The sequence below is a fragment of the Pongo abelii genome, chromosome 6, assembly GCF_028885655.2.
Source record: "Pongo abelii isolate AG06213 chromosome 6, NHGRI_mPonAbe1-v2.0_pri, whole genome shotgun sequence".
NCBI classification, from domain to species: Eukaryota; Metazoa; Chordata; class Mammalia; order Primates; family Hominidae; genus Pongo; species Pongo abelii.
In genome coordinates this window covers 54,642,711-54,667,703 of record NC_071991.2, presented here as the reverse complement: position 1 = coordinate 54,667,703, position 24,993 = coordinate 54,642,711, and the positions used below count along the sequence as shown (strand labels likewise).

Below are 24,993 nucleotides of genomic sequence, written 5' to 3'. Positions count from 1 at the left end.
TAGAAAAGTAACAGCAGAATAAACAAAAGAAAATAGAAAAAAATAGTGAAGATCAGAGAAGAAAATAAATTTTAAAATGACACACTAGAGACCCACAAACCACCAGTTGGTTCAGAACAGGATTGTTCTGCAAAAATGAGGAATGTGAATTCAGACACAGAAGAAATTAAAAATAATGAGAAAAAACAGGCCTATAGAGACAATGCAACAATGAGTTCTACCAGATATCCAAAGAACACCATGCTAACAACCTTAGATTCTTCGAAAAAGTAGAAAAAGATGGAAGGTTCTCCCATTTATTTTATGAGAAAAGTATAAACTTGATACAAACTCAGATAAGGACAGTACAGGAAAGAAAATTAGAAAACACTGTCATGAACATAGATATAAAAGTCCAAAAACATATCAGCAAACCCAACTCAACAATAAGTATCTAACAATATATATCTAAAATAATGCCTCATGACCAAGTTGCATTTATGCTAGGAATGCAAAGATACTGTAAGATAGAAAATGTATAGATGTAATTTACTACATTAACAAAGGAAAGAAACATTAACTCAATAAATGTGAGAAAGCTTTCAGTAAAATTCTATCCTTGCATATTAATGATTTAAAAATAAAAGCTAACAATAAATATTGGATAAATTATTAAAATTCGTGAGAGTTCAGCAGGGTTGCCAGATATGAGATCAACATATGGAAATAAGTTGCATTCATATTGCAACAAGAAAAAAGGAAGTATGTCTTAAACTATAACATTAATGTCAACAGAGACTGAAAGGACTATAAGGCATATTAGGATTAAATTTTATAAAAGATATGTAAGACTTTCCTTTAGATAAAATTTGAAAACTTTATTGAAAGATATAGGCAATCTGAAATTAATCTGGACATCTACCATATTGTGGCTAGAAAGACTCAGTGTCATAATGATGTCATTTTACCTCAGATTGATCTATATAGTTAATACTACCTTAGTCAAATCTCAACTAGTTAGTTCACGTGACTTGACAAGTTGCTGCCAAAACTGCATGGGGACCAGCGAGTGAAGGGCCAGGAACAGTTAAGACACTCATGAAGAAGAACACCATGTTGGTGGGACTTGTCCTGTACAGATTTATTATAAGACCATATTAAGACAGTATGGAAATGGCACAGGTGAGCCAGTGGAACGGAGTGGAGTCCATAAACACTTGTGCCTATCTGGAGAGACAGCATAGCATGGGAGTTAAGAGCATGGACTTTGAAGTCAAGACACTCAGCATTTGAGTCCCAGCTCCTTCACTAATTCTCTGTGTGATCTTGGTCAAGTTAGTTTTTTTTCTCTCTCAATTCATAAGATGAGGACAATAGAAACAACTTCATAGAGTATAAGGGTATAAATGAGTGCTGGCACATACATAATAGATGCTATATAAATGTTGAATAAATGAAAAAAATTGATTTGCCAGAGATGAAATTACAGTATAGGAGAGAAAGAATGAACTATTCAATAAATGGTGCTGGGATCAATTGGTTATTGATATGGAAAAACAGTTGAGTCCTTATCTTGCATTTGAAATAAAAGCCAATTCCAGGTTGACTAAATACCTGCCTCTGAGAACCAAAATCTAAAGTGGTGAGGAAAGAAAATAGTGGAAATGTTTTTGACTTCTTGGTGGGGAATTATTTTTTGTCTGGGATACACTTCTCCCCAAGAAATAATTTCAAGATTGATAAATTTGGCTGTATTAAAATTTAAAACTTACTTGTATCATGACCCAGCAAAAAAGTAAAAAACTAGACTTTATACTAGGATTGTTTTTCAACACACATAATAAAAGAGGTTTGGTATTGGAAATAATGTTCTCCCTCTATGACTTTGTGTAATGCAGTGAACTCGTTGCATTTGGTAAATGGGAGAGTGAAGACAGTCTAATAACAGGATCTTACTGGTTCTACATAAGATTTTCCAGCACATTAATGTTCTGCTTCATCAGATAACAGCAGATGAAAGCATATATGCTAACAACGAGCTATGTAAGAATACAGTATACCCATCTCCCCATGTTCTTACTCTTAGTTTAATTAGACCATGGGCTTTGTTGTGGAGTCCTTATTTCACAGTTCTCACAATTTGTGCATTAGCTTTTTTCTTCATAACTCAGCAGTCTCAGTCCTACCTTAATCCTCTTTCTGTAAGGCTCACTTCACCATTTTAAAAAAAACATATTTACAGTAGTGTTCTATTTATTAGGAATGAGCATGTCTTTGTTCTGGTGATAAAATTGTGTTACTTGAGTAGTCTGCCTTTAACCTGACTTTTCCCGCAAGCCCTGTTACTTTTAGCTTACAGTTTTGTGGAAAGCAGTGTTTATCAAAAACCTGTATATTATAACTGAAATACCTGGATAATAGTTTCCTAGAAAACTATCAGTTAATTCAGAAAAAAGGACCCTCAATTGGCCAATAAATAATATAAATAGGCATATTTGGTAGATAACCCTGTAATAGCTGTGTGGAGTACATATTCTACAACTCAGTAATTCCACCTCTACATATATGCCCTAGAGAAACTCTTGATCTTTTGCTCTAAGACAGTGCTACTGTTCAAAGTACAAGTCCAGAAGGCAATAAGAAGTTTCTGCCAGTTAAATCAACGCTATGCTTCTTTCATTGAGAAAGCCTTGCTGTGATTTTTTTAAGTTATTTGAAACAGTGTGATTAGTGAGGAAATTAACTTGTATTTGGGCGCAAACTCCTTACCTCAAAGAATGTTGATAGCATCATTGAAAATGTCCATCAGTGAAAGAATGTATATGTAAATTGTGTATATTTATATAATGGAATGTTGTGCACAGTGAAAATATAAAAACAGGCCAGGCGCAGTGGCTCACACCTATAATCCCAACACTTTGGGAGGCTGAGGTGGGTGGATCACCTGAGTTCAAGACCAGCCTGACCAACATGGTGAAACCTTGTCTCTACTGGAAAAAAAAAAAAAATAGCTGGGTTTGTGGTAGGTGGCGCCTGTAATCCCAGCTACTCAGGAGGCTGAGGCAGGAGAATTGCTTGAACCCAGGAGGCGGCGGAGTTTGCAGTGATTCGAGATGTTGCCACTGCACTTCAGCCTGGGCGACAGAGCAAGACTCCATCTCAAAAAACAAAAAGCGAAAATGTAAAAACAAGAGACTTACTAACAATTGCAAATCTCAAATTGAGCAAAAAAAGCAAGTTACAAAAAGCGTAATGCTGTTTTATGGTAGCATTTATATAAAATTTTAAACATGGAAACAGTACTATATGTTGTTTTAGAATATACACATATATAGTTATATAGAATAAGAAGATTCCTAGAAATGAAAAATACCAAATTGAGGGTAGTGCTTTCCTGCTGGGTCTGAGAGAAGGGAATATAATCATGTAAATAACAAATGAATATAGCTTAGAATGGAATATACGTAGATTGATAGACGTTTATGTGAAGAGGACCTGGAATTTTAAATGATTACTTTCTCATGATGAGCCAGAATTACCTGGTTGTAAAATAAGGAGTACTCATGTTAGGTCACAAATAGATACTATTCAGATATATTATGAATTAACACATCTGGAGTATTTTATTTGATTCTCAGAATTTTGTTTTAAGAGGTTTTCTGGTAGACACAGTGGAACTTCCAGGGCCAAGTGGTAGAGAGCAGGCTGAAAACAATGTCTTAAGCCAAACTGGCTATATATTTAGAGAACAAAAGTCTTAATGGCAACTGAAATTCAGATATTTGAAAGAACCTGTTGATGTGGTACTCTACCTTTTTTCTTTTTAATTTCATCTGTCACTTTTACCTACCAAACCAACCTATCTGGACATGAGGATGATAAATGTTAATTTTGCCCTTCAGTATATTAACCAAGTCTTGTAGCTTTGTGGCATATGCAAATTTGAAATATGTCACCAATGAAAATGTTGAACAGGTTGAATCCTGCTTGGATAACTTGCTAGCTGTTAGGCAAGTAATAGCTAGTTACCAGACCTTGATTTTGTCACCTATCATGGTACTGTGAAATAGAACTTTCTACCATAATGGAAATGTTCTATATCTATGCTGTCCCCTAGAGTAGTCGTGAGCCATGTTGCTGTTGAGTGCTTGAAATGTGGCTAGTGTGACTGAGGAACTGGATTTTTTAATTTTATTTAAATAAATCTTAAATAACCAGTGTGTGGCTCTTGTCTACTCTGTTGGACAGTGCAGATCCACAATGACGATGATCATATGCACCCTAATATTTAGCTTCTAATAAAATAAGATCATAAAATACTTCATAAATACAAACGATTTATGGTATATTTGTGTATGTATATGTATTACATGGTGGGATAGAATTTAAATATTTAATAATCACATAAATACAGCTTTAAAAATTATGAAATATTGGCAAGGATTAAAATTTAAAAGCCATTTTTTATTACATTTATAGGTGACATGAACAGGTTGTTAATGTGCATAAATGAATAACTGTTTTGAAAAGGGAAATTATGCAAATTTGTCATTCAGTTTTGAATATTGGTAAAGTGGTAGTTCTTCAGATTATCTTTTGGAAGTAGTTCTGTTTGAACTTTAAAGTACTTTATAGCATAATTTTGCAAAGGTTTTTTTCTTAATCGCTTAGAATCAAAATATAATAAACATTCTTATCTGTTGCTTATGTATGCCAAATATAATTTAAAATGCTGATTTTTTTCTGTAAAAAATATATTAAAGTCAAGAAGTAAGTATTTTTACTGTGGCTGTCATTATATAAATAATTAGTATAAGTATCTCAATTTTTCTGGTTTTGTTCCTTTCTAGCTGCATAGATGAATGGTTTGAAGTAAATAGATCTTGCCCTGAGCACCCTTCAGATTAAGCGTCAGCTTCCTGTTTTATAGGTAATTTTTTTTTGTAATTACTTTTTAAAGCATTAGCCCAAATTATACATTCTAAACCATAATTTTTATTTATTCATTTACTCATTGAGGTGCATGAGTGTGTATGTGTATGTTTCAGACACTTAGGCTACTGCATAGAAAACTTACATTAAAAATATTGTATAATTCTAATTGTTGGCTGGGTACGCTGGCTCACGCCTGTAATCCCAGCACTTTGGGATGCCTCAGGCAGGTGGATCACTTGAGGTCAAAAGTTCAAGACCAGCCTGGCCAACATGATGAAATTCTGTCTCTACTAAAAATACAAAAATTAGCCGGGCACGGTGGTGCACACCTATAATCCGAGCTGCTCGGGAGGCTGAGGTACAAGAATCACTTGAGGCCGGGCATGGTGGCTCACACCTGTAATCCCAGCACTTTGGGAGGCCGAGGCGGGTGGATCACGAGGTCAGGAGATTGAGACCATCCTGGCTAACACGGTGAAACCCCGTCTCTACTAAAAATACAAAAAAAATTAGCCAGGCCTGGTGGTGGGTGCCTGTAGTCCCAGCTACTTGGGAGGCTGAGGCAGGAGAATGACGTGAACCCAGGAGGTAGAGCTGGCAGTGAGCCGAGATCGTGCCACTGCACTCTAGCCTGGGCGACAGAGCGAGATTCTGTCTCAAAAAAAAAAAGAATCACTTGAACCCAGGAAGTGGAGGTTGCAGTGAGCCGAGATCATGCCACTGCACTCCAGCCTGGGTGACAGAGCGAGACTGTCTCAAAAACAACCAAACCAAAAAATAATAATTCTAGTCATTTAGTATTATTATGTGCCAGGTGTTGTTGTAAGCATTTTACATCTATTAGTAACTCGTCTAATTGCTACAATAGCCCTTTTGAGCTCAGTACCATTACTATTCCTATTACGCAGATGAAGAAATTAAGTATAGAGAGGTTAAGAAACTTGACTTTTCAAGGTCAGATAACTAGTTTCTTGGTGGGGATGAAATTTGAACCCAGGCATTCTGGTTCCAAAGACTGTTCTTAGCAATTTTGCTTTTTTTAGGTAGGAACATTTTCTTCAAACAGTCGCATCATAAATTTATTCATTCAATTTAATCATTCACTTTTATATCTTTAGCATGTAATACAGTGCCTGTCTATATAGTAGGCAAAAAATAAAGTTGCATTTTACAACTGAAAAAATAACTAGTTTTGTTCTACTGATTTAAGTTTTTCATGGTTCTGCATTATCTGAAAATGTTCAGTGAATTGAATGCTGACCTCAATTGGGTATTTTCATAGGGCTTTTTTTTCACATTTCACAAGTGCATTAAATTGACTTCATTTAGCTTTGAAAAAATAAAGGTTAACTTAATTGCTATCTTCAAATATATGGAAAGCTTTTATGAAAAGACTTGCAGAGATGATATAAAGCATTGGATTGTTATATCAAGGCAGAGCATTTTAGCTAATCCTAGAATTGTTCCAGGAGTTAGAGTCTCTTTGTTTAGGGACTCAAGACAGTAACAGCGGGCTTTTCTGGGAGGCTGAGACTGATGGCAAGGAACTAGACCAGATGACGTCCAGAGGTCTAGTCCTGTGTGGTCCCCCCATGTCCTTTTATTTCAATAACTTCTCTTAAATTTGAGAATAAAAGTGTTGAGGTGATAAACACACTCAAGGAATTCTGTTGCTGTACTGGTGGAAGATGATTTAAGAGTAGCAGATTAGAATATTGACAGAGAAGATTTGAGATAATAGCAGCAATAGCACCTGAAATGAGAACTGCAGTTGAGTGTCATAAGACTATGGATGTGCATGTGAAATGTGGAAGCCTTGGTAAACTGTAGAGTACTAAAAGACTGTCAAATTTTAACCTTTCCTGTGAACTTACTTAGATCATGCCTTGACACATTTAAAATATGAATTGAGGCTGAACACTGTGGCTCACACCTGTAATCCCAGGACTTTGGGCACCTGAGGCCAGATGATTGCTTGAGATAAGGAGTTTTAGGCTGCAGTGAGCTATGAACACACCAGTGCACTCCTGCCTGGGTGACTTAGCAAGTCCCTGTCTAAATAAATAAATAAATAAAATGTGAATGGAAGTAATAATGCTAGGTAAGAGAAGTATAGTGGTGGAGTGGTATTTTGAATATATGTGCACATATGTTTTTATTTCACCATAGAAAAGGTTTGGAATGCCTTCATTGTCATCTTATGTTTGAGACAACAGGAAACGGTGGCTAAAATTGTAGAAGCATTTTAAGGGAAGTACTGAAAACTGATGCTAACAAAATGAAATTTTTGTCTTAGTATTTTACATGCCAAAGTAATACCTCTAAATCCTTCATCTATAGATAAAATTTGTCTTTTTAGTCTTTCTTAGTGCGTTTTGGGCCGCTATAACAAAATACCTTAGATGAGTAATTGATACATGACAGAGATTTAGTGCTCACAGTTCTGGAAGCTGGGAAGTCTAAGACCAAGGTGCCAGCCAGTAGATTTGGTGTCTGATGAGGGCTCATTCCTCATTTATGGCACTTTCTGTGTGTCCTCACGTGGTGGGACAACAGACTCCCTCAAGCTTCTATAAGGATACTAATTGCATTCATGTGGTCAGAGCCCTCATCACCTAATTGTGTCCCAAAGGCCCCACCTCTTAATACTATAGCACTGCAGATTAGGTTTCAACATAGGAATTTTGGGAGTACACAAACATTTAGACCATACAGCTGATAAGCTTTTTTTTTTTTTTTTTTTTCGGTGAGGTGGAATTATATTGTATAAATTTTTTTTCTTTCATTGGCTAAATTTTTCCTTTAGTGTCACAGTGAGCTTATGGGATATGTGGAGCATACATCTCATCTCATAGCTGAAATGCATATGTCTGTTGGTCTTCAACAACATTTCCATTTTCTTATGTTATATATGAGTGTTATATTTGCTTATTTGTTTGTTTTCAAATACAGAACCTGAATTTGAAACTAGCCTACTACTTGGGCAGGGTGAACTCTGTTAATCAGTTGTCTACAGAAATCTGAACCAATGGAGTCTGCTTCTGTGGGTCTTGAAGAGTCATTTTTAAGAGTTTATAGACATGGAATATCTTGACTCTTGTACGTTTTTGCTTCTGTCCTGACTGTTCTTATTTATCAAGTGATACATTCTTGTATACCTTTTAATAGTCCTAGATTAAAGATATATGGGTTTGAGGAGGATTCAGTGTTGTTAAAACATTTTGTAAGGCACTATGTAGCCATAAAGCTCAACGTTTCTGATATCCTTCAGCATAAGAATTTAATAATCAACCCAAAATAGAGAGACATGAATATTTGTGGTCTTGATTAGTTAGAAAATTGCTGTACTTATTTTGGGGTTTTTAGTTATTTGGGAGAAATATTTTAAATCTCCGTGTGTGTGCATTCTTTACTTGGGTGTAGTCCTTATTGTGAAAGGGGGATGACTTTGTTATGTATTTTTTTGTGACTAAACTTCAACTGATCCTTCTGTTTCTTAATCTGTTCTTCTCCAGATCACTGATTTTATGAGTTTTCAGAATAGTAAGTAAGGGTATGAAAACTTACAGTAACTAAAGCAATGTTCATGGGGAAATCTATTTTTACACAGGTTTTCTTGTCTTGAGAAGATGCTTGAAAAACCAAGAGGATATGAAGATCTGTCTGTGGAGAAGCAAAGACACAGGCATACTCAGCCAGAAATCTGAGTTTTGTGAGACTTGGTAATACAGAGATGGACAATCGTACTGGGGTAAAAAACCCTGCTGAAGAGAGGACAGTGACCACAGAACTCAGTGTACCAAACATGCATACAAAGGACACACAGGGATTTTGAAAATGCTGCACATCCCTTAATAGTCAATAGGTAATACTGATAAACATTTTGTATTCAGACGCCAAAGTTAACTGATTTAAAAGTTGATTTACTTTTTATTAAGTTCTCCAGAGCTGCACAGCTAGTTATGTTTTGATTTGTTTTGTTTTTTAATTTGGGGTCTCTTTGTTTTCCCCAACATAATGTTTCTGCATTCATCTGTTCTTAAATTGAAAAACATATAATTTACTTCTTATAAATTAAAGTCTTAAATGTGAAACCAAGAAATGTAATCAAGCAGTAAAAACATTATCTGAATGTAGACCATGATCTCAAGTTCTTCCATTTTTTCCCCCACAAGTGGAAAATAGACTTCTACATAGGAAACCTAAAATATGTTAATATTTTTAAATTAAAGGTTTAATATCAGAATGCAGTCCAAAGAGCAAATCACATTACATAATTACATTTTAATTAAATATAGAATATTCTACTGAATTGCAATTTATTAAATATTCTTATCCTCTTAAATAAAACTGCTCAACAGTTAATCAGCAGTGAATCATCTTGCAGCTATGCAACTTAAAAAAAATACAGATTACCAATTTCAAGTGCTGCCAGCTAAAATAACTGTTTTAACGGGTATCTTTTGTTTGTTCTTTTCACTTAATTGTTTTATTGTGCTTTGCATTTCCAGGCAGTTCTCTCACATTTGGGTAAAATGTTTAGCAGGCTGTAAACTTAAGAAAAGGGTAAAATAAAATTTTCTGGAGTGGAACTTGGAATTTGAGGGAGATTTTATATACCTTTAAAAACTGTAATTTAATTGGGATGCCAGGTTTATAGCAATTTGCATCTTTAATTTTCCAGATAATCTGGAGGTTAGCATTTGATAAATGATTTTTTAAAGTAGATATGAAGATTTTGTTAATTTATAATTTATTCATGTGTTATTACTGTAATTGAAAATGTTATAGACACTTTTAAATTCAGTTTGTGTAGAAAGAAATGTGTTAAACAAAATTATGTTAATAAATATTCCCACATAATACATCTGAATGGTTAAAAATACTGGAAGAGTTGTCAGGGCTACAATAGTGAATGTCTTTTTTTTAAATATCAAAAATATCGATAAGTAGGTTTTGTGTTTTCAACATAGGGAAAATGTTATCAGTGAATAGGTGGTGTACTTTACTTGGTATAATTGAAAGTTGCACAGTAAGTACTGTTTCCTTATTTTAATCTTTCTTTACTCATAATGTATTTAAGAATTTACTGTTTTATTTAACGCTGCTACTGTTAATCTTCTCTAAATTTTTTCCCCTACTTTCTTGCTTCTGTTTCACATTTTTTAAAAGGGCAAGTACAGGAGCAACTGCTGCTACCCAGAAAAATGTGTGTATTATAAATAATTAAAGAGTTTTTAATTGCTTTCTGTATGATTCCAGATCAGATAACATTTTCCCTGAAGTTATGCTGTGAAATGCCTTTTGTTATGCTGCAATTGCTTAAAGGAATCCAAAACCTCCATTGTGACAGCTGAAGGCACAGTTTAATAGGTGCTTTTTAACTAGTTATGGAAAATATTCATCCCTTAAGGAAACGATTCTTTTTCTGTTTCTTTCTGTTACCATGAAATCTTAATTTGAATTCATTTTATTTCACATTTTCGATTTTGTAAGCTTTCATACCCTCCTGCCCAACCCCCTCAAGTAAAATCTCTTAGAATGTGAATAATTGATTCATTTTCTATTGCTGGTATACTCTTGTGATGAGAATTATTTTGTTGTCTTCCATTCTTAAAGGAAGAGATTTATTACAATTGTGGGGATTAACTATATTCTCCTGGAAGTTGATTTTCTGATAGGTTAATGCAAAAGTCATTGCAAAAACTGCCATTACTTTTGCACCAATTTAATAGTTCACTTGTTTACTTTTTAACCTATATTGGCTTAAATTCACTTTTTAGCCCCTCTTTGTCATAAGGTTCTGTGCTGCATTTGCTACAATAGAAGCTCCTATGGTTTTAAAGAAAGTTCAGTGTTTTGTCAGTGTCAAGTGCTACTTGATTATTATATTTGTCTGGAACAGTATTCACTTAAGTCTGTTTATAGCAATCCTTTTTTTGACAGAATTTACAAAGTTGGCATTTTTACTTTAAATTCAGTCTCTATCAGTGACTTCCTAAAAAGAGCAACTTAGAAATTAGGGGAAAAAATGTTTTTAAAGCCCAAATGCTCCAGTTTTTATTCAAAGTCAAAGTCGTTATTCTGGAAAATACAAGTAATATTCTATATAATGTCACTTAAAATATTTGTAAATCTATTATGCAAACACTGAATAGTATAAGTAAGATATAAAATCACAATAGATATTTAAATACTAAGCTGAAACTACTGACAACTAATTATTATGGGGGACACAATAAAGATTGAAAGCCTAGGTTACCAAGTTGGTTTTAGCTTTCTAGAATCTTTGTAAATACTCATGTTCAAATAAGATCACATGTGCATATATAGAAAGCAATATGTTCTGAAATTTCACTTTAGTGCCACTGTTTGTCCATAATGGATTTATTGCCAATTTTGAATCCTCATCTTACTTTGATCTGGCTTTTTTTTTCCCCCCTTTGCCAGAATGTTTAGGAGAAAGTAAAATTATTCCGTTTTACTTTGGCTTTTTGCCAGAGATACAGACTAAGAATAGTCTGAATATGTGTTTTTCAGATCTGGTTACAAGACGGATTATAGATTGTGTTTTAGAGCAATGTTGTGATTGAAATATAAATAATGGTATAACTTTTTTTGTGTTAGCAAAAACAACATTAAAAAGGTTATGTTACATAATATGTAGGTTTTGGTTTCTTAGTGCAAGTCTTATATTTCTTTTAAATTTATATAGTTATTTCAGTTTTCACTCACTAGCTACTTTACTAAAATGTAGCCCAAAATGACGGGCCAGCCTCAGCATATCTGCCATATGTATTTCAAAGATTACAGTCTGAATGAGTTAATGAAAATGGCAGGTTCCTTTTCAAAGTTTATTTGACTCACAGCCATATTGCTAAGTTTGGATATAGTGAAGTTAACAACAGTCACTTAAATTAATATCTTATAGCAAGATATACTGATATTGTTTTAAATGAAAAAGACTGTAAATTCAATGTAAATATTACCTAACTTTATGTACCAAGTTAGGAGAGTGGAAGAGGGGAATTTTTCAAAAAATAAGCTATATTGGAACAAAGCATGAAACTCTTGTTGTTTTAAAATTTAAGAATAATTGAATTTACCATCTAATTGGGATCCGTACTGTGCATTGATAGTAATATCCAAATCATCTTATTCTTTCATAGAGGAAGCTGTCATATAAATCACATTGCTGAGAACTATATAAAACTACATAGAGGTAAATGGTGCTTATTAAATATGAGTATAGTTTGTTACTTGCTGGAAGTCTTCTAGTTCATTTGGACCATTTTCTTACCCTGAGGTGAACTCGGTATCTATTGGCAATGAGTGGTTAAATGTGAAGTCCCCTTGTTCAGTGTCCCTTGTTCTTGTACAGGTATTTCTTAGTTAAAAAAAAAAAATTCTAGCATGCCAACATTTGTCTTTGGCCTATTCTCTTTTTTCTGAAGTGTGTAACTTCTGATTTTTTCTTTGCTATGTTGTGAATAACAGTAGTTAAATTCTCTGTTTTACTATCTACTTTTGTTTTCTTCCCAGATCATTTCATTCTAAAACTAAATTGCTTGGTTTTCTTTAGAGGAAATTGCTACGTGGTATACTCATAGTAGTGATTCATATTAAAGAATAGCTGGTAAACCTTTCTAGGTAGTAACTTATCTAGACAATACTTTGAGTATCATATTTTGTGAATGCCTTGCTTAAACTAGGAAACTGAATATTCTTTTTAAATCATATAATTCCTGTATTAAATGTGAAACACACAGTCTCCAAAGTCACCTGATTCTCTGTGGAAAATGAAAGGCGTTGAAGGAAACCAGATATGTTAATACTTAGTTTTAGTTGAAAGTGCAACATTACTGTACTTAGAGGGGGCTTGGTTTATTTTTAGATATTTAAGCTATCAATTTTAGACCAATGGCTAATAATAAGAGAGATTTTTGGTTGCTCATTTATGGAGAGACAAAGAACAGCATGGCATAAACAAACATCCCAGAAATAAATGAAAAATTTTAAGTGATAAAATTGTGTTTTCTATGAACCAGTGTTGTACATGAACCAACATTGTGTTTCTTAGCTCTGACCTGTACAGTGAGGTTGTACCTGTCACGACCCCTAGTCTTGGCACTGGAAATGACGAAGTTCTCCTATTACTAAATTCTCATGCCTTCCTTTTCTGACTTAGTAGGTTGAAATTGGTAGGTACTGATGATTTATGTTTGATAAACTTAAAGTTCTGCTTATATCCTGTTACTGGTAATTCTGGTACCAAAATGTCAAAAGGTTTGATCATTAGTAGCATTTTGAGTACCTATGTGCATATAATACAGTTAGCAGACCCTTATAGAGTCAAAAGAGATTTTGGAATTTGGTGATACTGTTCTTTATTACACTAGCCTGTTACATTTTCTTTCTTTATAATTACTGTTTATGTGAGTTTCATTGAAAATCGTGGCTCTATTGCTTTATTCATGGTTTCCACAACTCTTTTTGTAACACCTTAATTTTCTCTCTTAGGTATCTTCCTGTTAAATAAGATACCAAAAGCATCAATCACAAGACAGAGAAAACGTATTAGGAAAAACTTGTATTAGTATATTCTAAACTGAAATGGAAAAACTCATTATTCATATTTTAATAAATAAAACTCCCAAATGATCTTGCTAAATTATCCCATTATTTAGAAATAGAAAATAAGAGAAGAGTGCTTTCAAGGAAATTTGTCATATTCTCCCTTCTATCTAGAAGTTGCCAATGAATTGCAATAAAACTAAGAAATAACTGAATGCTGAAAAATACCATGAATTAATGTTATGGCTTCTTTATTTTTGTATATCCATTCCAACAAAATTGAATTTAAGATTATTAATGAAAATTCTATAATAAGTAATAATGCTTGTATTAGTAATGGGCAAAGAAGTCTTTCTTTGTTACATTAACCATTAGTAAAAGATGTACTTTGACATTTCTGATGTAAAACCTATATGTAAATGTTGTAATTGAAATATGATTGGACAGCTGTTAAGTTTTGGGGAGGGAAGCAGATGCCAGTGTTCTCTGCTGAAAAGACAAGATGGTGCTTGATGGACCACAGCAGATGGAACTGGAGGAGGAAAAGGCAGGCAGTGGGCTCTGCCAGTATTATCTGTCCAAGATTGAAGAACTCCAGGGTCAACTGCAATATAAATTGGATGGGGGAAAGCCACAAGGAACAGTTCTGAACTCCAGGTGCATTTGCAGCTGATTTTGAATGATAAGACCCAAAACCTCTGGAGGCGGCAGGTGCACAGGAATGCACTAAATGCTAAAGTGTGCCTATTACAGGAGGAGCTACAGCTGCTGCAGGAACAGGACTCCTGTGTCAGGGAAGTAGTCCAGGCCATGGATAAGAAGAAAGTGTTGGTCAAGGTGCATCTCAAGGGCAAGTTTGTCATAGATGTGGAAAAAAATATCAGCATCAGTGATGTGACACCCAGTTCCTTGGTGGTTCTAAGAAATGACAGCTACACTTTGTACAAGATCCTACCCAACAAGGTGGACTCATTGGTGTCACTGATGATGGTGAAGAAAGTACCAGATTCGACTTATGAAATGATTGGTAGACTGGATAGGCAGATCAAGGAGATCAAAGAAGTGATCAACCTGCCTGCTAAGCATCCCGAGCTTTTCAAAGCACTGGGCATTGCACAGCCCAAGGGAATGCTGCTGGGAAGACACTTGGCCTGGGCTGTGGCTCATCATAGGGACTGTGTACCTTTATTCATGTCTCTGGCTCTGAATTGGTACAGAAATTCATTGGGGAATTTCTGTGATGGCAGAGAAAATGCTCATCTGTCATCTTCATGGATGAAATCGACTCTTTCAGCTCCTCAGAGCTGGAGGGGGATGCTGGAGGGAACAGTGAAGTGCAGCAGACGATGCTTCGAGGATGGCTTTGAGGCCACCAAGAGTATCACAGTTTATCACGGCTACTAATATGGTTGATATCCTGGACTCGGCACTGCTTTGCCCAGGGCACATTGACAGAAAAATTGAATTCCCATCCCGCAATGAGTAGGCCTGGCTGGACACTTTGAAGATTTGTTCTCAGAAATGAACCTGACCCAGGGGATCAACCTGAGAAAAATTGCTGAGCTTATGCCAGGAGCATCGGGCTGAAATGAAGGGCATGTGCACAGAAACCGGCATGTATGCCCTGAACAGCGAGTCCATGTCACTCAGAAGGACTTGAGGTAGTCCAAAGTCCTATCTCATGCCAAAGGACATGCCAAAGGACAGTGAGGAAAAACATGTCCATCAAGAAGCTATGGAATTGAGTGGACATCCTTTGTGTGTATCCCTACAATAAAACTCAATGGGACAAGCAAAAAAAAAAAAAAAAAGGTTTTGGGGAGGGATGATCTGCTAGTGTATAATCAATAACTTTTAAAATTTAGCTTGTATTTAGTAACATTTCATAATGTTTTGAAAAAAAGAGTAAAAAATATTTTGCAGCACAAATTTCATGATGTAAAAGGTTTTGAGTTTCCTAGTGTAAGAACATGAGTTCTGGAAACAGTCTTAGGGACACTGGGCAAGATAGAGGCCTCCACCTCTCCCCCCCACCAACTTTGTAAAAAGAGATAATACTGCCTACATCAGGGTTGGTGTGAGGATTAATTAGAAGAGTACATCTATGTAAGCACCAGACACATAGTAAGCACTTAATAATGTTAGTGGCTATTATAAACAATAAACATATTTGTGCCCATTTATGAATAATTTTAGTATTCGCTCCAGTCATGAGGTGTAGTAGTAATATCTAAGACCTTAACTGAAGTGTTTAAAGAAACCTAGGTATAACAGAGAACATTATGGGTGCTGATTTCCACTCTCACTAAAACCCAGTGACTTTACTATATCAGCAACTATAAAGCACTACTTGATTCTGTAGGTTGTATGGACCAAGAATGTAGATATAAGACAGCCGATCTCTAGGAACTGAATTTTTAGTGAGTAAAGCAAGCAAGCATGTAATAGAGAACAATAAAAGCTCTGATTAGACATATGTACAAGGTGTTGTAGAGGTACAAAGGAAAGTTATTCAGACGAGGCAAGAGAGTGATATTTAAGTATTTAAGAACAAATAGATCATAGCTCTAGGGGATGTGGAACATGCAAAGTGGAAAGTTTGAGAAGAGTATTCCCAAGGCAAAAAGCTTAGCACATACAAACAGGAGGAAAGCGAGACACTCTTAAAGAGTTGCTATGCTTTGGGAGGTGGGGGCGGGCAGATCACAAGATCAAGAGATTGAGACCATCCTGGCCAACACAGTGAAACCCCATCTCTACTAAAAATACAAAAATTAGCTGGGTGTGGTGTGCGCCTGTAGTCCCAGCTACTCAGGAGGCCAAGGCAGGAGAATTGCTTGAACCCAGGAGGCAGAGGTTGCAGTGAACTGAGATTGTGCCACTGTACTCCAACCTGGCAACAGGGCGAGACTCTTGTCTCAAAAAAAAAAAAGTTGTTGGCCAGGCACGGTGGCTCACACCTGTAATCCTAGCACTTTGGGAGGCCGAGGCAGGGTGGATCACCACCTGAGGCCAGGAGTTTGAGACCAGCCTGGCCAACATGATGAAACCCCATCTCTACTAAAAATAGAAAAATTAGCTGGGCGCGGTAGTGTGCGCCTGTAGTCCTAGCTACTTGGAAGGCTGAGGTGTGAGCCCCAGAGGCAGAGGTTGCAGTGAGCTGAGATTGTGCCACTGCACTCTAGCCTGGGCAGTAGAACGAGACTCTGTCTCAAAAAAAAAAAAAAGGCTATGTCTGAAGAGGTAAACAGGTGATAAATCATGAAGAGATTTGTGTCTTAAACTATAATTGAAGGATTTCAAACAGGAAAAAGATAATCACATTTATACGTAATATTAGAGAGGTATGAGACTGGAGGCAGAGAGACCTGTTAGAAAATATATACTAATTCAGGCAAGATGATGAGGGGCAGAGCTAAAGCAATGAAAATAGAGAAAGCAAGTACAGAAGAACAAAACTTAAAGATTTAGAAAGCAGAACTGACCCATCTGGGACAAGTTCTAGTTGTCCATTCCATTGCCAGTGCTGCAGAGTCCAGAGGCAGCACAGTGCATCACTTGGTGAGGGAGTTCACAAGAGAGAACCAAACTAGCTTTTATAACAGACCCATTTGTGGTAACTAACCCAGTCCCTTGATGATAACCATTAATCCATGCATAGATTAATCCATTTATGGGGACATAGATAGCCCTCATGACCCAATCACCATTTAAAGGCCCTACCTCTTAATATGATACGTTGGGGATCAAGTTTAGCACAAGTTTCAGTGGGGGCAAACATTCAAATCATAGCAGTGTCTATTAGGGTGCAGGAGGTGTCTCTACCCAAATGTCAGTATGTGATATTTGGGTAGTTTATCGATGTCTAGGTTGGTTGGGTTGGACTTTTCCTCCTGTCCCCTCCCTGCTTAGCTCTAGCTGCTTATTGGAGTGCAGCCATGCTTTCCTGGGTTTACTTAGTGAAATGCTGAGATGCACTCTGAAGCATTCTTGAGGTTTTCCCTTTGGTTCATTTGTCCCATACTCTCTCCATTATACCAGTCTTCTCAGATCTTTACAACAGAAGTAAATCTGTTGGAAGCAAGGTCTTGTAGAAGTAGACATATGGGAAAGATACAGCCTGCTCTTCTGATGGATGCTGTTAAGATAGGTTGGGTTGGCCTAGGTAAGAGGAGGACCAGAAGAGATTTATGATTTCTTGGAAGGCTATGAGTTGCTGCTGGCCCCATCATCATCTTTTTTGTTTAGCAAAAGTCAGGAAACAAATACTGGTACACTTAAACATTTCTTGGAAGAGCAGCAGAAACCTTGGGATATCCTTGTGGGTCAAGGAGGCAGCTCTCCTTGGATTCCCTGATTTGATAACAACATACTCATGGAAACACCAATCCAAGTTTCACAAGTTTCTCTTAAAGTTAACTTAGGACTTCCTAGACCAAGAATTCCTACAATGCAAGGCCTGTGAAAATATTGTAAACTTAATACCTGAGAGGGAGATACTCAAAGATGCCAAAGCACCTGTTTTTATAAATATTACCACATGGTTTAAGATTTGACTTCCCACATAAAATGAGTAAAAATAACAGTGATTTTTCTGCAGTACCTTAATGATGCTGTATTTATAAAGCAGGATTTTAAAATTCTGCCATGTAGTGCCTTATTTTTATAGTAATGTTTTCTATGAACCTTCTAATTTAATGTGTATTAAGAGATTTAAAGAGTATGTAACTAAAAAATATCTTTCCAACAAAGTCACCTTGAGATTTAATGCTTTCTAACTGGCTTGATCTTTGGTGGCAAGATAACTAGTTGGGTAAACTGAACATAGACTCTACAGTGTTAGCAAATATAAATTTATATTTCAGAAAAATATCAAATAACTAATATCATCAAAGCCTGTGTGCCTGCCTTTCAAGGTAGCACATTAACACTTGGAATATTATTAAATCTGTAAATACTAAGGATATTATCCAAATAGATGATATTCATCAAATGGTGTATAAAGTTCATCTGTTGTTGGAATTCAAATGTTGCAAAGGCCAAAGGTATTTAATATCCAAACTATTGTTTTAGCATATATTTAGTCTTTGAAATCAGGTGTGTATTTTATACTTACAGCCCATCTCTATTCAGGACTATAGCCACATTTTAAGTTATCAAGAGTCATATGTGACCAGTGGCTACTGTGCTGGCAGCACAGGTCCAGATGACTCTGGGAGACACTTCTACTCCTATCGTTACCTGAATATTTCTGAAGGCCTTCTAATTCCAACTTTGTGAAGACTCTTGGGTCTCTTTCAAAGTTTATTGAACTGCTGCACCTGAGCAGAACTTGTCCTAAATTATTACTAAAATTGAGGCAGTTTCCTCATATTTATTTATTTATTTATTTATTTATTTTTAGAGACAGAGTCTTGCTCTGTCACCCAGGCTGGAGTGCAGTGGCGCGATCTCGGCTCACTGCAAGCTACGCCTTCCAGATTCACGCCACTCTCCTGTCTCAGCCTCCCGAGTAGCTGGAACTACAGGTGCCTGCCACCTCGCCTGGCTAATTTTTTTTTTTTTTTTTTTTTTTTGGTATTTTTAGTAGAGACGGGGTTTCACTGTGTTAGCCAGGATGGTCTCAGTCTCCTGACCTCGTGATCCACCCGCCTCGGCCTCCCAAAGTGCTAGGATTACAGGCGTGGGCCACCGCGCCCAGCCCAGTTTCCTCATTTTTAAATGAAAGAGCTGGAAATACCTCTAAAAGGTTGAGGGTCTAATGAATCGTCTTCATGTACCTTCATAGATAGCATTGGCGTTCATTGTGATTATGGTTTTTGGTGACGGCACACGGGCTTTGAACACGTGGTCAGTGATATAGTTAGGAATTGCAGTTTGTGAGACTTTGGTCAAATAATCATCAGGAATTGTAAGTGATGCTGGTGAATAGCTCTAGTCAGATTTGTCCCTTGTGTTGAGTTCTATGGGGACATTTTCATGGGTTTCAGACCTTCCAGCTAATAGTTGGCTTCCTGCCCACGTCAGTGCTTAAACTGTCAAACTTGTCCACCAAACCCTCAATTCATAAAGCTGACTCTTCAAAATCCAGCATAAGAGGCACCAGTAGTCAAGTCTAAACTGTCTTCAGTAAGATGTTCCTTAGTTTGCCTAGAGATTCTGTGCTCAAATGCCGTGTTGAATGGAGTCAGTGGGCAGGGGTTGGCAGGGAGGTTGTCTGTAAGGTTGGCATACACAGTGGGGAGGTAGACATTAGATTTCTCTTCTTTGAGATCCCCATAAGCCAGTGGTTCTCAACACCTGGCTTAACATTAGGTCAACTCAGGAGGTAGGAAGGACGTATAGAGGCATCTCTTTAAATATATTAAGGTCTTGACCTCACCCCAGAGATTCTGAGTTAATCTAGTGCGATTCTGTTGTATAGCCAGTGTAAAACCTATCAAAGGTTTTCTCATACACCTCAAAAATAGGGGTGAACCTATGAAGAGGAAAGGGTGCCAAGAATGTCTCAGACCTCTGTAACTAAGCGGTAGCTATATTCCTTTCAATTTTCTTTCCTGCTTGATCAAACTCTTGACTCTTTTTGGATGAGAAAACTGCTCTGGCATCGTTACGCATTCTCCCCAAATCTGATTTATAGGACAATGTCTAATTCAGCCAGGCTCCGATCCTTAATTTTCACAAAGAATTTGTAGATTCCCAGAAGCTCTTTTTACCTCCAGAATGGCTCTGACAAAAGCCTTTGGCTTCCAGACACTTCTCTTCCTTTGGATTTAAAGAACTTGACTTTGACATTGAAAATAATACCTGATTTGTCCTCATTTTCTCTCCCTTCCGAAGCAGTGACCATCAATGAGTCATTGAATAAAATGTCATAAACAACTAGAAACACGAACTAGGAATGAAAAATGTTCAAAAATAGTCTTCTGCTACACTTACATCAATCACTAGAAAGCTACTGCAGCCTAAATATGTAACTCTAGTCTGATTTTCATTCTTAAAGTTACCTGGTAATCTTCAGAAGTCTTATCTCCCTGAAGAAGAATGTGTATAGGAGTTACTTGAACTAGAATGCAGACACTATCATTCATTCATTTAGCATTCATTCATTTAGCACATATGGTTGGTTGTGTTGGTTCATTCATTTAGCATGTATTTCTTGAACATTTGATAGATGAAAGACACTGTGTGAGACACTACATATACATTGATGGGGAAAATGAATAGTGCCTGCCCTAATGGGGCTTAATCATTTATAGTATCACAAATCTATAAATAGCAGGCTGTTTGAGACCTAGTTCTTGAATAAGTATTTGTGTCAGTTCTTATAAGGTATGAGGTTATTAAGGTCATTGGAAAACCCTTTATTTGACTCTACATCCGGTAAGACTTTTATACCTTGTACCAGACCTTCCTGTGTGTCAGTGCTACTAAAACAAAGGAGAAGGTAGGTGAAAGTACTTCAAACACTAGGATTGAGGTAGAGCCAGCCAGACACAGATTTCCTAACTTGTTTACATTTTTAGAGGGCTGTTTCTTCAGTAAGAACAATATTATATTTCTAATCAGCTTTTTCTTCATTGCTTTGTAAAGGCAACTTTATTTTTTTAAATTAATTAATTTGTATATTTTTGAGACAGTCTCTCTCTGTTGCCTGGGTTGGAGTGCAGTGGCGAGATCTTAGCTCACTGCAACCTCTGTAAAGGCAACTTTATTAAGTTACAATTTACATGCAACAAAAACATTATGCATGTACAGTCTGATTAATTTGGACAAGACATATGAACCAGTGTGACTATCATCACAACCAAAATGAGAATATTTTCATCACCCCTCAAAAGTTATTCAAGTCTCTTAATACTGGGTTCCCACCCATTAACCCACAGCCCTAGGCAGTCATTGATCTGCTCTTCATTGATCTGCTCTGTGTCACTGTGGATTAGATGAAATCATTCAGTATGTACTTTATTTGTGTAAATTTGTTTTGCTCAGCATAGTGTCTGAGAAACATCACAGATGCAATGATGTTGCCTGAATCATCGCAGTACATCGCTTGAATCAGTAGTAGTGTTCCATTAAATGAATATGCTCCGGTTTGTTATTCTCCTATTGGTGGGCACCTGGGCTCTTTCTAGTTTGGGGCTATTATGAATAAAGTGACTATGAACGTTTGAATATAAATCTTTGTGTGAACATGTGATTTCATTTCTCTTCAATAAATTCCTAGGGATGAAACTGCTGAGTCATGTGGTAAGTATTTGTTTAACTTTGTAAGATACTGCCAAACTGTTTTTCCAAAGTAGCCGTGCCATGTTACATTTCCACCAGCAATGTATGAGGGTTGCAATTTTACCACATTATTGCCAACACATGCTGGTGTTGGTCTTTTTAATTTTGGCCATTATAGTGGGTATGTAGTGGTATCTCGTGGTTTTAGTTGGAATCTACTTAACCACTAATGACATTAATCATCTTTTATATGCTCATTTGCCATTCCTGTAGCTTCTTTGGTGAAAGGTCTGTTCGGTTCTTTATACCATTATTTTTAACAGGTTTATTGAGGTTTAATTTACATACCATAAAAATCTACCTACTAAAAGTATACAATTAAATGGTTTTTCATATATTTTTGGAGTTGTACAGTCCTTAGCATAATCAGTTTTGGAATATTTATATCACCCTAAAGATATCTTTTACTCATTAGCAATCACCCTCAATTTTCCCCTCCTCTAGACCTAGGCAACCACTAATCAGCTTTCTGTCTCCATAGATTTTCCTTGACTAGATATTGTATATAAATGGTATGATACAAAATAGAGTCATTTGCATTTGGCTTCACCTAACATAATTGTTTCTGAAGATCACCCATGTTTAGCATGTATAATTCTTCCCTTATTTTTGCTGAATAGCAAAAATAATTTTTAAAAACTCATTCTATTGTATAGATATACCACATTTGTTTATCCACTTGCCAGTTGATGGATTGTATCGTCTCCACTTTTGGGGCTTTTATGAATAATGCCTGTATGAACGTTTGCCTTCAGTTTTTTGTTTGGACATATGTTTTCATTTGTTTTGGATAAGTATTTAGAAGTACAATTGCTGGGTCATATGTGTGCAGCTTTACACACCAAGCTCACTGTTATCTCATTCCCTAGGTCTTTTAAATTCCTGGCTGTTTTGCCCATCTGTGGCTTGCCCCAGCCAGTATCTCAATCTAGGTACAATGTTGGCCTTCCCTGTTTGCTGTCCAGATAGGTATTGTTTTCGACAACACTCCTGCATGTGTATTTTTCCCACATTCTGCTCCATATCAGTTTAGCCCCCTCCAGCAGGGAGGCTGCAGGACTTGACAGCCTGCCCACCCTGGTAGAACTATAGTGCCACAGAACTTGAAGGACTGGGGGAGAGTGAGACGGGGGCAGCCTCAGACTATAATGCCACAGACTCTCACTGTTCTAACCAAGGTTCAGTAGGTTTTCTTGAGTAAATGTTTCTCAGCTTGTTGCATGCATTAGTGAGTTCTCAGAATTCTGAAATGAGTATTTTCACAGTTTTGTCAAGTTTATCATTGCTTTTTGGGGAGAAAATTTGCCAAACTCATTACTCAGACATTCCTGAAATCTCATTGGGATGCTTTTTTTTTTTTTTTTTTAAATTATGCTTTAAGTTCTGGGATACATGTGGAGAACATGCAGGTTTGTTACATAGGTATACACGTGCCGTGATGGTTTGCTGCACCCATCAACCTGTCATCTACATTAGGTATTTTTCCTAATGCTATGCTTCCCCTAGCCCCCTACCCCCCGAGAGGCCCCAGTGTGTGATGTTCCCCTCCCTGTGTCCATGTGTTCTCATTGTTCAGCTCCCACTTATGAATAAGAACATGCGGTGTTTGGTTTTCTGTTTCTGTGTTAGTTTGCTGAGAATGATGGTTTCCAGTTTCATCCATGTCCCTGCAAAGGACACGAACTCATCCTTTTTTATGGCTGCATAGTATTCCATGGTGTGTATGTGCCACATTTTCTTTATCCAGTCTATCACTGATGGGCATTTGGGTTGGTTCCAAGTCTTTGCTATTGTGAATAGTGCTACACGTGTGCATGTGCCTTTATAGCAGAATGATTTAATAATCCTTTCGGTATATACCCAGTACTGGGATTGCTGGGTCAAATGCTATTTCTAGTTCTAGATCCTTGAGGAATTGCCACACTGTCTTCCACAATGGTTGAACTAATTTACAGTCCCACCAACAGTGTAAAATTGTCCCTATTTCTCCACATCCTCTCCAGCATCCATAGTTTCCTGACTTTTTAATGATCGCCATTCTAACTGGCATGAGAATGGTATAACATTGTGGTTTTGATTTGCATTTCTGTAATAACCAGTGATGATGAGTTTTTTTTCCATAAGTTTGTTGTCCACATAAATGTCTCCTTTTGAGAAGTGTCTGTTCATGTTCTTTGCCCACTTTTTGATGGGGCTGCTTGTTTTTTTCTTGTGAATTTGTTTAGGTTCCTTGTAGATTGTGGATATTAGCCCTTTTCAGATGGATAGATTGCAAAAATTTTCTCCCATTCTGTAGGTTGCCTGTTCACTCTGATGATAGTTTCTTTTGCTATGTAGAAGCTCTTTAGTTTAATTAGATCCATTTGTCAATTTTGGCTTTTGTTGCCATTGCTTTTGGTGTTTAAGTCATGAAGTCTTTGCCCATGGCTATGTCCTGAATGGTATTGCCTAGATTTTCTTCTAGGGTTTTATGGTTTTAGGTCTTATGTTTAAGTCTTTAATCTGTCTTGAATTAATTTTAGTATAAGGTATAAGGAAGGGGACCAGTTTCAGTTTTCTGCATATGGCTAGCCAGTTTTCCCAGCACCATTTATTAAATAGGGAATCTGTTCCCCATTGCTTGTTTTTGTCAGGTTTGTCAAAGGTCAGATGGTTGTAGAAGTATGGCATTATTTCCGAGGCCTCCGTTCTGTTCCATTGGTCTGTATATCTGTTTTGGTACCAGTACCATGCTGTTTTGGTTACCATAGCCTTGTAGTATAGTTTAAAGTCAGGTAGCGTGATGCTTCCAGCTTTGTTGTTTTTGCTTATGATTGTCTTGGCTATACGGGCTCTTTTTTGGTTCCGTATGAAATTTAAAGTAGTTTTTTCCAACTCTGTGAAGAAAGTCAGTGGTAGCTTGTTGAGATTAGCATTGAATCTATAAATTACTTTGGGCTCTATGGCCATTTTCACAATATTGATTCCTCCTATCCATGAGCATGGAATGTTTTTCAATTTGTTTGTGTCCTCTCTTATTTTGAAGAGGTCCTTCATATCCCTTGTGAGTTTGTATTCCTAGGCATTTTATTCTCTTTGTAGCAGTTGTGAAGGGGAGTTCACTTATGATGTGGCTCTCTATTATTGGTGTATAGGAATGCTTGTGAATTTTGCACATTGATTTTGTATCCTGAGACTTTGCTGAAGTTGCAGTTGTATATCTTATTAATGAGTTGT

General features: G+C 36.5%; 1 protein-coding gene and 1 pseudogene across 1 annotated transcript in view; both read left to right on the top strand.

The window, feature by feature from the left end:
• LOC100938632 (E3 ubiquitin-protein ligase ZNRF2) overlaps window positions 1–9,779 on the top strand; it is a 92,461-nt gene extending 82,682 nt beyond the window's left edge. Inside the window, exons 4-5 of the mRNA XM_009242889.4 lie at window positions 4,830–4,909; window positions 8,525–9,779. Coding sequence (XP_009241164.3) covers window positions 4,830–4,887 — 58 coding nt within the window. The 3' untranslated portion in view covers window positions 4,888–4,909; window positions 8,525–9,779. The remainder of the gene's footprint in view (window positions 1–4,829; window positions 4,910–8,524) is intronic.
• A 2,546-nt stretch (window positions 9,780–12,325) lies between these two features.
• On the top strand, window positions 12,326–21,669 carry LOC100447441 (26S proteasome regulatory subunit 8-like; annotated as a pseudogene).
• The last annotated feature ends 3,324 nt before the right edge of the window (window positions 21,670–24,993 follow it).